A 12,813-nucleotide genomic window follows, 5' to 3' on the forward strand; every position below is an offset into this window, starting at 1 on the left:
AGAAGTTGACATCAGCCTCCTCCAGACCTTGAAGCTGCTCTCCCTCCTGACTGGTCCAGAGTTCCTCCTGGTCCTCTTTAATGTGTGGGGGCTCTGGGTCCTCCTGTTCCTCTTTAATGTGTGGGGGCTCTGAGTCCTCCTGTTCCTCTTTAATGTGTGGGGGCTCTGGGTCCTCCTGGTCCTCTTTAATGTGTGGGGGCTCTGGGTCCTCCTGTTCCTCTTTAATGTGTGGGGGCTCTGGGTCCTCCTGTTCCTCTTTAATGTGTGGGGGCTCTGGGTCCTCCTGGTCCTCTTTAATGTGTGGGGGCTCTGAGTCCTCCTGGTCCTCTTTAATGTGTGGGGGCTCTGGGTCCTCCTGTTCCTCTTTAATGTGTGGGGGCTCTGAGTCCTCCTGGTCCTCTTTAATGTGTGGGGGCTCTGAGTCCTCCTGGTCCTCTTTAATGTGTGGGGGCTCTGGGTCCTCCTGGTCCTCTTTAATGTGTGGGGGCTCTGAGTCCTCCTGGTCCTCTTTAATGTGTGGGGGCTCTGGGTCCTCCTGGTCCTCTTTAATGTGTGGGGGTTCTGATGTGAGGTCGGTTACCAAGGTTTTTGTTTCACTTCTGCTTCTTCCCTCTCTCACTTTTATTTTCTCACGATTTAACGGATGTTGGATATTATTCTGTTACTCAGCAGGTTGTTGTTTTGCCCTCAGATTTAAATATTACAAAGCCTCTAATCACAGAATAGACACCATCACGTGTGCATTGTAAAAAAACTGTCGGATCAATGAATCATCATTATCACTCACTATGTGATTATTTTAAATAGACTAAACGTGTTTAAATTTACTTTGTTCAAATTTACTACATTTGTTCAATTAGCTCAAATACAGTCACTGAATAAACCAAATATAAGACTAAAATTCACTGTATTCTAACATTGAAATCATCCAACACATTACTGGAGCAGATTGTGAGTTTAAAACCATATATTTGTCTTTGATATAAACATATATTTTTGTTAAATCTTCAACTATATTTTTCATGTTTTTTCCCATCGTATTAAATCTTAAATATCAAATAACCCACTGGGCTGGTTTAAGTAATGTGAATAAATGTGAGGATATTTTCAGAATTCGTCAAACCATTTGGCTAAAAGCAGATTTTCTAATCTAATGTTTGTGGGTCATACCCTATTCCATTCCTAAAATATAAAGGAGTATATTTAGTATTTAATGGAGTACTTTGGTAGGTATATTGACAAGAGGATTTCTAAACAGTTCCAGAACAGAAGTTGTCAAAAATACAATTCTTACAGAAGTCTTCAACTGTCAAAAGTTGTTGGTACAAAATCAAAGCTTGGCTATTTTAAATGGTATTATTGAGTTTAAAAAATCAAAAAGTTACATTTAGCACCAAATCTTTGCAACAATGTATGTGAATATGAAAGAACAGGATATGAATTAACCAGCAGTGACATCACGTGGATATTAAAATGTACTGCAGCTCTTCTTCAGTCCTGTGTATTTTAACATTTATTGTTAATAATACTTGTAATTATCATAAAGGCATCTTCTTCAGAAGTGCACAAATTAATATGCAATGCTTTGAAAATTAATAAATAAAAATGGATCGTCCAATAAACATATTATGAACAAGAAAAACAGTAAAAATACATTTAAAACAGAGTTTATAAGACTTCTTTGAATAGAAATAACAAGTGGAAACTCTTCTTTCGGTGGATGAGCTCAAGTTCCTCCTGAAGGTTAACAGCAGCTTCACAAGAGCTGAAAAAAGTCAACTTCTGTTTCAACACATTCAATGAACACGTAACACGAGAACTCGACTCATCCACAAGTAAAGAGTGAAAGTACAAATAAATTAGAAACAACGGCAGTGACATCACTGCAACAGACGTCATAACCTCAGGCTCCATAAAACAACTCATTCAATGTTTTCAAAAAGAAAAAGAGCCGCACGTAACAACAAAACCATCAAATATTAAATCAAATACATGAGACAGGAATTGCAAATTGAATGACCTAAATGTAAACAGGAATGTTTGAAGTGTATACGTGAAGTGTTTGACATCTCACAGGCCCCAAACTGAACATTTGATGTGTTAAACCTCAACACATTTAAAGAAGAAGTACTGCTCACAGTATTAAACGGCAGTTTTGACTTCACGTCAGCTCATAAACCAAAGATCCACGAAGTAAAACACATGTTTTAGTTTGTCATTAAAGGCCCGGTCTGCGTGTTTGAGTCCATAACTCAGGAAGTAGCCGGAGTCTGTCCTGCGTGACTTCCCATATGTCTCTTCACGTCTCCACTGCTCCCAAAACATTTAGCACAAACCAAACAGTGGTACGTTTTTTCCGGTACGTGACGTTTCATGTGACGCATTAATTTTCTCTGCTGAGGAAATCTTTTACTGCAAAACCGGCACCAGAACGGTTTGAGTCCCGTGTGGATTAACTTGTGCACCTTCAGATTCGTGCTGTTGGCGAATATTTTCCCGCACTCGGTGCAGATGCATAAGTGCTTGTCAGCATAACAGCTCTCATCGAGCACCCTTTTCCGAGACTTTGAACCCGATTGTTGGTCTCCGTGCGGTTTCCAGTCATCACTGTCATCAGTCTCGGGTTCAGAAGTGTCTTCAGTCTCGTTATCAGTATCTGGATCTGAGTTCTCATCTGGTTCTGGTCCTCCACAGTCCTCTCCATCAGCTTCTGTTTCCATCTGTTCAGTTTGTCTTTGATGAAACTGTGAGGACTGAGCTTCCTCTTCATCATCTTCACTCTTCACAGGACTGAATGGGAACTTGATATCAGCCTCCTCCAGACCCTGAAGCTGCTCTCCCTCCTGACTGATCCAGAGTTCCTCCTGGTCCTGTTTAATGTGTGGGGGCTCTGGGTCCTGCTGGTCCTCTTTAATGTGTGGGGGCTCTGGGTCCTCCTGGTCCTCTTTAATGTGTGGGGGCTCTGGGTCCTCCTGGTCCAGACTGGAGCTCCAGTCCTGCTGCTCTTCTTTAACCACCAACAGCGGCTGGAGGTCTGTGGAACAGGAAACGCACACTGAGACGTTACTGAATCTCTACAGATCAGAGCATCAAACAGCTCCACGTGTTCAATCGGACGTCTCAGGTCTCTGAACATCTGTAAGCAACAGAAATATCACAATTCTGCAGTTCTGCATTTAGATCTTTTGGTAAAAGTGTTAAACAAATGAACAAAATCAAACCCTGATTTTCTTTACAGGTGAAGTCATCTTTATTTCTGTTTCCGTGTTGAAGAGAAAGGCTTTGTTATAACTGCATAACTTCACTGATTACTGATTTATAGTTTCCTGTCAAGTTTAGTTTCGCAGCTGATTTGATGTTTACATTAACGAAACATTTACAGTTCCTGAAAGCATCACTTCTTTAATTATAGAAGGAACAACACTCATACTCTAATACATAATGCTAAAAAATAGATCACGCTCTATTATTTTATACCCATAAACGTTTATTCATCTTAATTCTCTTGCTGCGTTTGTTGATATGCACCAATAAACCAAAGAGCTTTTATTAGACCGACATGGAGTCCAGCAACAGTCAGTGCTCCTCAGGAACGCACTGAAGACCAGCCGGAGAGAACGCAGCACTCTCCTCCTTCACCTCCTCTCTCCTTCTGCATGAACACTTCCAACGAACCGTGAGCCTCAAGCATCACCAGGCTCAGAGTCTCAATACTCGTAACGGGTACCGAATGACCGAAAGGTACATGATACATGACGACACCATATATCTGTGAGTCAACGGTTGTAAAACACACAATAGAATATGTAGTTATAGAATATATCGTCAGCTCGCTAACAGGACGGTCTTGGCTAACGTTAGCTTAGCATTCTGTCTTTGTCTTGGAGGAAGTGAGACAGAGGAGCGAACCTGCTTCTGTCCGCAGCTTCGCGTCAGGTGTTGGAACCGCACCGGTCAGATCAAGATGGCGGCGGTTCATCTCTTCTTCGTACTCGGCCATCGTTCTCTCAAAATGTCCAAATATCTCCTCGACCGCCGCGGTCATCCGCTGCTTCATGAACACCTTCAGACTCTGAAGTCTCGACATCGTTCTGTCGCACGCACGCAGGAGAAGAAGAAAGACGCTAAACACGACCTGTTTGTTTGACCGCACAGCCTCGCGCGGTGTAAACACGACCGAACACTTCCTGGATATGATTCTTCTTCGGTGGTGTTAATACTAACCAGGTGGAGCGTTATCGCCGCCGAGTGTTGCATTCAGGAGTTCTCAGTTCATTGTCGTTGAGAAAAGTGAAGATGCTTTCAAGAACATAACTGTTTGTTATGAAGATTTATTAAATACACTTAATAATCCTTTTTTGTTCCACTCAAGTCTTTAATATGAGTCTCTCTCCTGCATCCTTCTTCTTCTACTATATATATATATATATATGTCTTCTTCTTCCTATAAGTTTTCTTCTTCTTCTTCAGGAGTTATTGGCAACTGGCAAACAACACATTGGTGCATTACCGTTACCAATGGGTATAGACTGATCAATAAATAAGCAACCCACTTATATTTTCTCAATAATAAAAAATATATATAAATAAAAGTTGTTCCTTTGAAACTTTTGTCTTTTACCACAAATACAAAGTAAGCAGCCGATTAAGCCAAACAGTGGAAAAAGATACCGTATAACAGTGGTGGGCCGTCAGGGCCTGCAAGGCCTTCTCTGCTGGCCTAAACACAATCAAAGTTATATCTATTTTATAATTTAATATTTTTTCTTAAATACACTACATGTATTATAATTTATAATAATATTTTCCCCATTATCTTATGTTCTCATTGCACAGCTCCTGTCTTCCTCAGTTGCTCTGCTTCCAGTGCAGCTTGTTTTAAGTAGAGCTTTCATCCAATCAGATCTCACCTCTGTGTCTCTAGGTAGAACAGAGCCAGAGGCCTGCAGACTCTCACCTGCAGCCAGTGCAGATTCAAGTACATGGGGACGACATTGTTGATTGGCATATTCTTCAACCAATCAGATCTTTCGTTTGACATGTTGGGCGTATTCTTTGACGTGTCGGCACCTGCGAGCCGGCCTATAATGACGTCAGCATTAGTGCAGCTCAGTGTCCATGTGCAGCTCTGCCGCGAGTGCAGAGAGTGCTGTGATTGGTCAGTGGGCGAGCACCTGACTATCGTGAAACGAAACAGCAGAGGCTGTCGGGTGGTGAATCACATCACGTGATGCAGTTCAGCCAATTAACCATGGGCATTCTGACTGACTGAGATGCACCATGACACAGGAGACAGACGAGGAAAGACACTGCAGAGCAGTACGTTCAATGTTCAAGTTGTGAAAGTAAAATCATAAGACGATCTCTTTGGGCTGTGACTTGTCATTAAGGAGTGATGGTGAGTCCCACAGCCAGACCAGCTGAGAACCACTGTCCTCCATGACCGCAGAAAACATTATATGTTCCTGAATATAAGCTTCTGCATTTTCCAGATGCTCTAGTACTATTCAAACGTATTGCAAGTCTCGTACTGAACGTTACGTACATGTAATACATACATAGTTACAGCCTTATATACTGAAACTGTGGCGCCATCATGTGGTTATAAGGTGGTATTTCAGCTGCAGGACAACAGTGAAGGCCGAGGTATAAAATGCACGGCCGCCACTGTTGTATAACAAGTAAAAGTACCAGAAATATGATCAAAGGGTTCAATTTTTTTTTAATCTAATCTCGACTTAGTTTTAAAAAGAAAAAAGGCTCACATAAAGTTGTATATTATGTACTTCATCCATATTGTAGCGACCCTGTCAGTAACAGCTGGTAGCAGAGGGGAGGAGGGGGTTAATTGTTCTGTGTCGGGAGTAAATGTTGTGTTGGACCGGAACCGGAAGTTGTGGTTGTTGTTGTGGAAAACACACTGTACGGATAATGTTCGAGGGAGTTGCTCGGCAACAAGAGCGACGGTCTCCGACTTGTAAGTGGAACATTACAATATTTATGTTAAATGTGTTGGCGGCGCAAAGCGACGGAAAAATCCACATATAAGCCGCACCGGCGTGTAAGCCGCAGTCTCAAAGCGTGGGGGGGGGGGGGGGGGGGGTAGCGGCTCATAGTCCGGACAGTACGGTGCTGGTATATGAACAACAGAAGGTCAATAACATTTGGTTTAAACACATCAGGTTCTTGTTAGCATCGTGTTCCCTTTACACAGCAGCAGTTATATCTCTTCACCATCATCACCTCTGAGTTACAGCATCATAGTGATGAAGAGTAGAGCAGCATCATAGTGATGAAGAGTAGAGCAGCATCATAGTGATGAAGAGTAGAGCAGCATCATAGTGATGAAGAGTAGAGCAGCATCATAGTGATGAAGAGTAGAGCTGCATCATAGTGATGAAGAGTAGAGCAGCATCATAGTGATGAAGAGTAGAGCAGCATCATAGTGATGAAGAGTAGAGCAGCATCATAGTGATGAAGAGTAGAGCAGCATCATAGTGATGAAGAGTAGAGCAGCATCATAGTGATGAAGAGTAGAGCTGCATCATAGTGATGAAGAGTAGAGCTGCATCATAGTGATGAAGAGTAGAGCTGCATCATAGTGATGAAGAGTAGAGCAGCATCATAGTGATGAAGAGTAGAGCAGCATCATAGTGATGAAGAGTAGAGCAGCATCATAGTGATGAAGAGTAGAGCAGCATCATAGTGATGAAGAGTAGAGCAGCATCATAGTGATGAAGAGTAGAGCAGCATCATAGTGATGAAGAGTAGAGCAGCATCATAGTGATGAAGAGTAGAGCAGCATCATAGTGATGAAGAGTAGAGCAGCATCATAGTGATGAAGAGTAGAGCAGCATCATAGTGATGAAGAGTAGAGCTGCATCATAGTGATGAAGAGTAGAGCAGCATCATAGTGATGAAGAGTAGAGCAGCATCATAGTGATGAAGAGTAGAGCTGCATCATAGTGATGAAGAGTAGAGCAGCATCATAGTGATGAAGAGTAGAGCTGCATCATAGTGATGAAGAGTAGAGCAGCATCATAGTGATGAAGAGTAGAGCAGCATCATAGTGATGAAGAGTAGAGCAGCATCATAGTGATGAAGAGTAGAGCTGCATCACATGCTCTGACTGTCATGAAGACACAACACACACATGTAGATGAAACATGTCGTTCATGTTGCACAGCAGCGGAACGTGTCACATGAAGTCACACACTGATAGTGAAAAACCGTTTCCCTCGTATGCACAGACATGTGAGACTGCATGTTTGACTTTCGTGCAAATGTTTTACGACAAACTGAACAAATAAATGGTTTCTCCCCGGTGTGGACAATCATGTGATTTGTCAGGGTTCCCTTTCGTGAAAATGTTTTGCCACAAAATAAACATTGAAATGGTTTCACTCCTGTGTGACATATCATGTGTTTCTTCAGAAGTCCATTTCGAATGAAACGTTTACCACATTCTGAGCAACGGAACGGTTTCTCACCAGCACTACATCTTGAACCACTGACAGAAACTTCATCTTCTTCACTCTTCACAGGAGTGAATGTGAACTTGATGACATCAGCCTCCTCGAGACCCTGAAGCTGCTCTCCCTCCTGACTGGTCCAGAGGTCCTCCTCTTCCTCTTTAATGTGTGGGGGCTCTGGGTCCTCCTGTTCCTCTTTAATGTGTGGGGGCTCTGGGTCCTCCTGGTCCTCTTTAATGTGTGGGGGCTCTGGGTCCTCCTGTTCCTCTTTAATGTGTGGGGGCTCTGGGTCCTCCTGTTCCTCTTTAATGTGTGGGGGTTCTGGGTCCTCCTGTTCCTCTTTAATGTGTGGGGGTTCTGGGTCCTCCTGGTCCTCTTTAATGTGTGGGGGCTCTGGGTCCTCCTGTTCCTCTTTAATGTGTGGGGGCTCTGGGTCCTCCTGGTCCTCTTTAATGTGTGGGGGCTCTGGGTCCTCCTGGTCCAGACTGGAGCTCCACTCCTGCTGCTCTTCTTTAACCACCAACAGCTGCTGGACGTCTGTGGAAAATAATGAATTACTTTCATTCGTTTTAGTAATCTCATATTAATTTCTCGATTGTTGTCATAAAAATGGCATACACGCACTTCTTAAATAATTATTATGTAATAGTCCAAATGACCTCAATCAACGTCAACAGTCAAATCCTGTGGATAACTTCTTCGCCCCGTTATCTCCCCGTTAACGTCGGAAGGAAGAACAATCCTCTTGATTTCTGAGGAAATCTCTCTGCCACACAGAGTTCATCGCCACACAGCTCGGAGCTCAGCAGCCGAGTTTTAACCAAGAAACTCGAAGGACCACGTCGACCAATAAGGAGTCATCTCTCAGCTTTGTGTCTGGGCAGGCAGAGTGAGGTCATAGTGCGTTTATTACCTTGTTTTGTTCGTTCTACGTTTACCGTTCTGTTAGAACATGTTCTTGTGTATGTTCATGGAGCGCTGAGTTCTGTTAGCGCTGTGAAGAAACTACTGTTGTGTTCCATACTGCTGCAATAGTCTGGTGTTAGATCATCACCACGAGTGAAGTCGGTAATTGTGACTTCATCAGTTTAAAAGACCAAAACCACGGCTGGCTGAATCCAAGACCGCCAGTCGGGGTTCTGTGCGATAGAGAAGCAGTTTCCGTATCTGACTGCGCGGAGAGGATCTTCATTGTTCCACTGATGCTTCAAAGAGCAGCATGCTGTGCGTACGCTGTGCACGTGTATTGTGATAACAGCTGATCTCAAACCTTCACCGTGGACTCTGCATGTGCAATAGTACTTTAACTGTGGCGATTGTGATTGAACACTAGTTATGAGACTTCATTCATACTTTGGTTCTCGTCCCTGATCTTAGGGTGGTGCCCCGTATTTATTAACAATTGTTAATAATCGTATTGACGTTAATTTTATTGATGTTAATAATTTCGTTTTTCATATTGGCTGATCACCAAACACGCTCCCAACAAGCTATTAAAGTAAAAGAACAAGTACATATGTATATTTGTCCTTTTATTTTAAAACAAAGTAGTGTAATAAAGCCTTGGACTGCAGGAAAGGAAGAAGCCGTCAGTGACACTGACCCTGAAGCTGCAGCACAGAAACTCTGAGTACATGTGAACAGTTTCAGCACAAATCCAAGAGCAGCAGTTTAGAACAGGCACGGCAAACTACGCCCGTCAAATATCGGTACAATATTGTCCGAATTATAGTAAAGACCGCATTCATTTTGCATTTTTCCTGGAATACCCGACGTTTCATGTAAAGGAACAAAACATGAACTGCTCTGCAGTGGGACCGATAGTACAACCGCCAGCAGAGCTACGAGTGAGAACAGTCAACGAGTACGCGTTGACCATACTTATGGACCCACAAACGAGTAAACCGTGACGTGCTAGTGTTCATTTTAAAGCTCATTGTATGTGAGAGAGCGAGTACACGATGTGAATACTTCAGTACGCGATGTGAATACTTCAGTACGCGATGTGAATACTTCAGTACGCGATGTGAATACTTCAGTACGCGATGTGAATACTTCAGTACGCGATGTGAATACTTCAGTACGCGATGTGAATACTTCAGTACGCGATGTGAATACTTCAGTACGCGATGTGAATACTTCAGTACGCGATGTGAATACTTCAGTACGCGATGTGAATACTTCAGTACGCGATGTGAATACTTCAGTACGCGATGTGAATACTTCAGTACGCGATGTGAATACTTCAGTACGCGATGTGAATACTTCAGTACGCGATGTGAATACTTCAGTACGCGATGTGAATACTTCAGTACGCGATGTGAATACTTCAGTACGCGATGTGAATACTTCAGTACGCGATGTGAATACTTCAGTACGCGATGTGAATACTTCAGTACGCGATGTGAATACTTTAGTACGCGATGTGAATACTTCAGTACGCGATGTGAATACTTCAGTACGCGATGTGAATACTTCAGTACGCGATGTGAATACTTCAGTACGCGATGTGAATACTTCAGTACGCGATGTGAATACTTCAGTACGCGATGTGAATACTTCAGTACGCGATGTGAATACTTCAGTACGCGATGTGAATACTTCAGTACGCGATGTGAATACTTCAGTACGCGATGTGAATACTTCAGTGCGCGATGTGAATACTTCAGTACGCGATGTGAATACTTCAGTACGCGATGTGAATACTTCAGTACGCGATGTGAATACTTTAGTACACGATGTGAATACTTTAGTACACGATGTGAATACTTTAGTACACGATGTGAATACTTTAGTACACGATGTGAATACTTTAGTACACGATGTGAATACTTTAGTACACGATGTGAATACTTTAGTACGCGATGTGAATACTTTAGTACGCGATGTGAATACTTTAGTACGCGATGTGAATACTTTAGTACGCGATGTGAATACTTTAGTACGCGATGTTAATACTTCAGTACGCGATGTGAATACTTTAGTACGCGATGTGAATACTTCAGTACGCGATGTGAATACTTCAGTACGCGATGTGAATACTTCAGTACGCGATGTGAATACTTCAGTACGCGATGTGAATACTTCAGTACGCGATGTGAATACTTCAGTACGCGATGTGAATACTTCAGTACGCGATGTGAATACTTCAGTACGCGATGTGAATACTTCAGTACGCGATGTGAATACTTCAGTACGCGATGTGAATACTTCAGTGCGCGATGTGAATACTTCAGTACGCGATGTGAATACTTCAGTACGCGATGTGAATACTTCAGTACGCGATGTGAATACTTTAGTACGCGATGTGAATACTTTAGTACACGATGTGAATACTTTAGTACACGATGTGAATACTTTAGTACACGATGTGAATACTTTAGTACACGATGTGAATACTTTAGTACACGATGTGAATACTTTAGTACACGATGTGAATACTTTAGTACACGATGTGAATACTTTAGTACACGATGTGAATACTTTAGTACACGATGTGAATACTTCAGTACACGATGTGAATACTTTAGTACACGATGTGAATACTTTAGTACGCGATGTGAATACTTTAGTACGCGATGTGAATACTTTAGTACACAATGTTAATACTTTAGTACGCGATGTGAATACTTCAGTGCACGATGTGAATACTTCAGTACACGATGTGAATACTTCAGTACACGATGTGAATACTTCTTCCTCTGGTTTGTCAGCAGTTGAAGTGATAATGAAACAAAGAGAACCAACCTGCTCTGTGTGACCGACGCTGAGGGATGAAATCAGCGTCCAGTGGTTTCTGCTGTCGCTGGTTCTGCTCTTGTGAATGAGGAAGTTCACACCTCGAGTTCTCCTCAGCCATCTGGTTCCCCAAACATGAGCGGGACAAAGACGCCCTGGAACAAGGAGAGAGACGCGCCACAAGATGAGTTCACGTGAACGAGCCGACACGGTTCAAAGATGTAAGATACTGACAGGAATCGACAGGGTGCAGTCTGACAGCGCGACCCCTCAGCGCGACCTGAGACTACAGGTACAGCACCAGCCTGGTCCACGGAACACAACACCACCAGTACGGAACAGCCCGAGTCCAGAACCAGCACCTCCTCAGTTAACGCATTCAAGACCAGCCTGCATCAATACATATTCTGCGATAGTTCACCGTCCAGTCTCACGCATCGCGTTACTGCAACCAACAAACCGTGAGACTCAACGAATTCCAGACGAGGATCAAGCCACCACCTTAAGGCCTCACTACTCTAACGGATAACGTTACCTGATGACCTCACTCACGCTAAAGTTACTCTGTAAAGTTACTCTGCTATCCTCTGCTAAAGCGCTCTGCTATCGGTCTTCAGCATTTGGACTTTACACATTTTCACTAAATCACAGAAACAAACTGAACTTCGCTCACTCTGACCTGCGCTGTGTTGCTCGGGTCCGTCTACTTCCTGCTAGCATGCTAACCTCATTAGCTCCGTAGAACACCAGGAGACACTCCGGACGTTTTAAACGAAGCGAGACGACACAGAGTCCACTCAGACAGGTTCACGTGGACTTTGTGGGTCGATGAAAAACACAGTTTAGTTTCTATCGAACAGAGACTCCGACTAGCGCCGTGTAGGTCCGTCTCCGTCTATTTCCTGCTAGCACGCTACGCTAGCTTCGTTTAGCATTCGTGGCTAACAGAGATGAGTCTGAGGTGAAACTCAGAGCCCTAACAGACTCATGCGGGCTCCGGTGGTTCACTCCGGTTGTTTGTTTGTACCTGATGAACTGTGAGACTAAAAGAGTAGAACTCACGAGGGAAACCAGTTTACAACAAGGAGGACCAAACTCTCAAGAGCTCTCGTGAATCTTCTTCTTCTTCTGAGATTTTTGGCGGACTAGAAACCAACGTTTAAGGTTCATGCTGCCACCTACTGCACGGGAGTGTTTAACAACACGACTTTATGACATTTGTCATGAAACACAATCATTTTATTGTTATTAATTTAAAATAAACTTCATATCGAAGTTATATTCTGGATATGAAGCCTGTTCCATTCATAGATGTAGATAAAGCCCTTTTAACTGAACTTGTTTGTCTCTAACAGTCCTTTGATGCTCCTTCCTGTATCTATCACTCTGTTCTTCAGTCTCTCTCTCCACACTGTTCAACACTTTTACATTTGTCCCACTCTGTCTTTTTCATGGTGTTTATAACGTGTCATTGAGTCATGAGTGTCCGAACCTTAATCTATGAAAGTGACATCTTTCTACATGTACTTCCATCACTTCTCACTCAGACTGATGTTGTCTGCCATCCTGCCATAACTAAATCTAGATGTCTGGTTTATCATTT

General features: G+C 42.9%; 1 protein-coding gene across 1 annotated transcript; it reads right to left on the minus strand.

Annotated features, from left to right (window-relative positions):
* Window positions 1–1,819: 1,819 nt before the first annotated feature.
* Window positions 1,820–12,325, minus strand: LOC306791257 (uncharacterized protein). The gene is made up of 4 exons (XM_079287898.1): window positions 12,273–12,325; window positions 11,220–11,365; window positions 7,491–8,009; window positions 1,820–3,034 (listed from the first exon to the last, which is right to left on the minus strand). The coding sequence occupies exons 2-4, from the start codon at window positions 11,329–11,331 to the stop codon at window positions 2,253–2,255; spliced, it is 1,413 nt and encodes a 470-aa protein (XP_079144024.1). The 5' UTR covers window positions 11,332–11,365; window positions 12,273–12,325; the 3' UTR covers window positions 1,820–2,252.
* Window positions 12,326–12,813: the final 488 nt, after the last annotated feature.

The sequence above is a fragment of the Melanostigma gelatinosum genome (genome assembly GCF_949748355.1).
Source record: "Melanostigma gelatinosum genome assembly, chromosome: 17".
Classification (NCBI taxonomy): Eukaryota; Metazoa; Chordata; class Actinopteri; order Perciformes; family Zoarcidae; genus Melanostigma; species Melanostigma gelatinosum.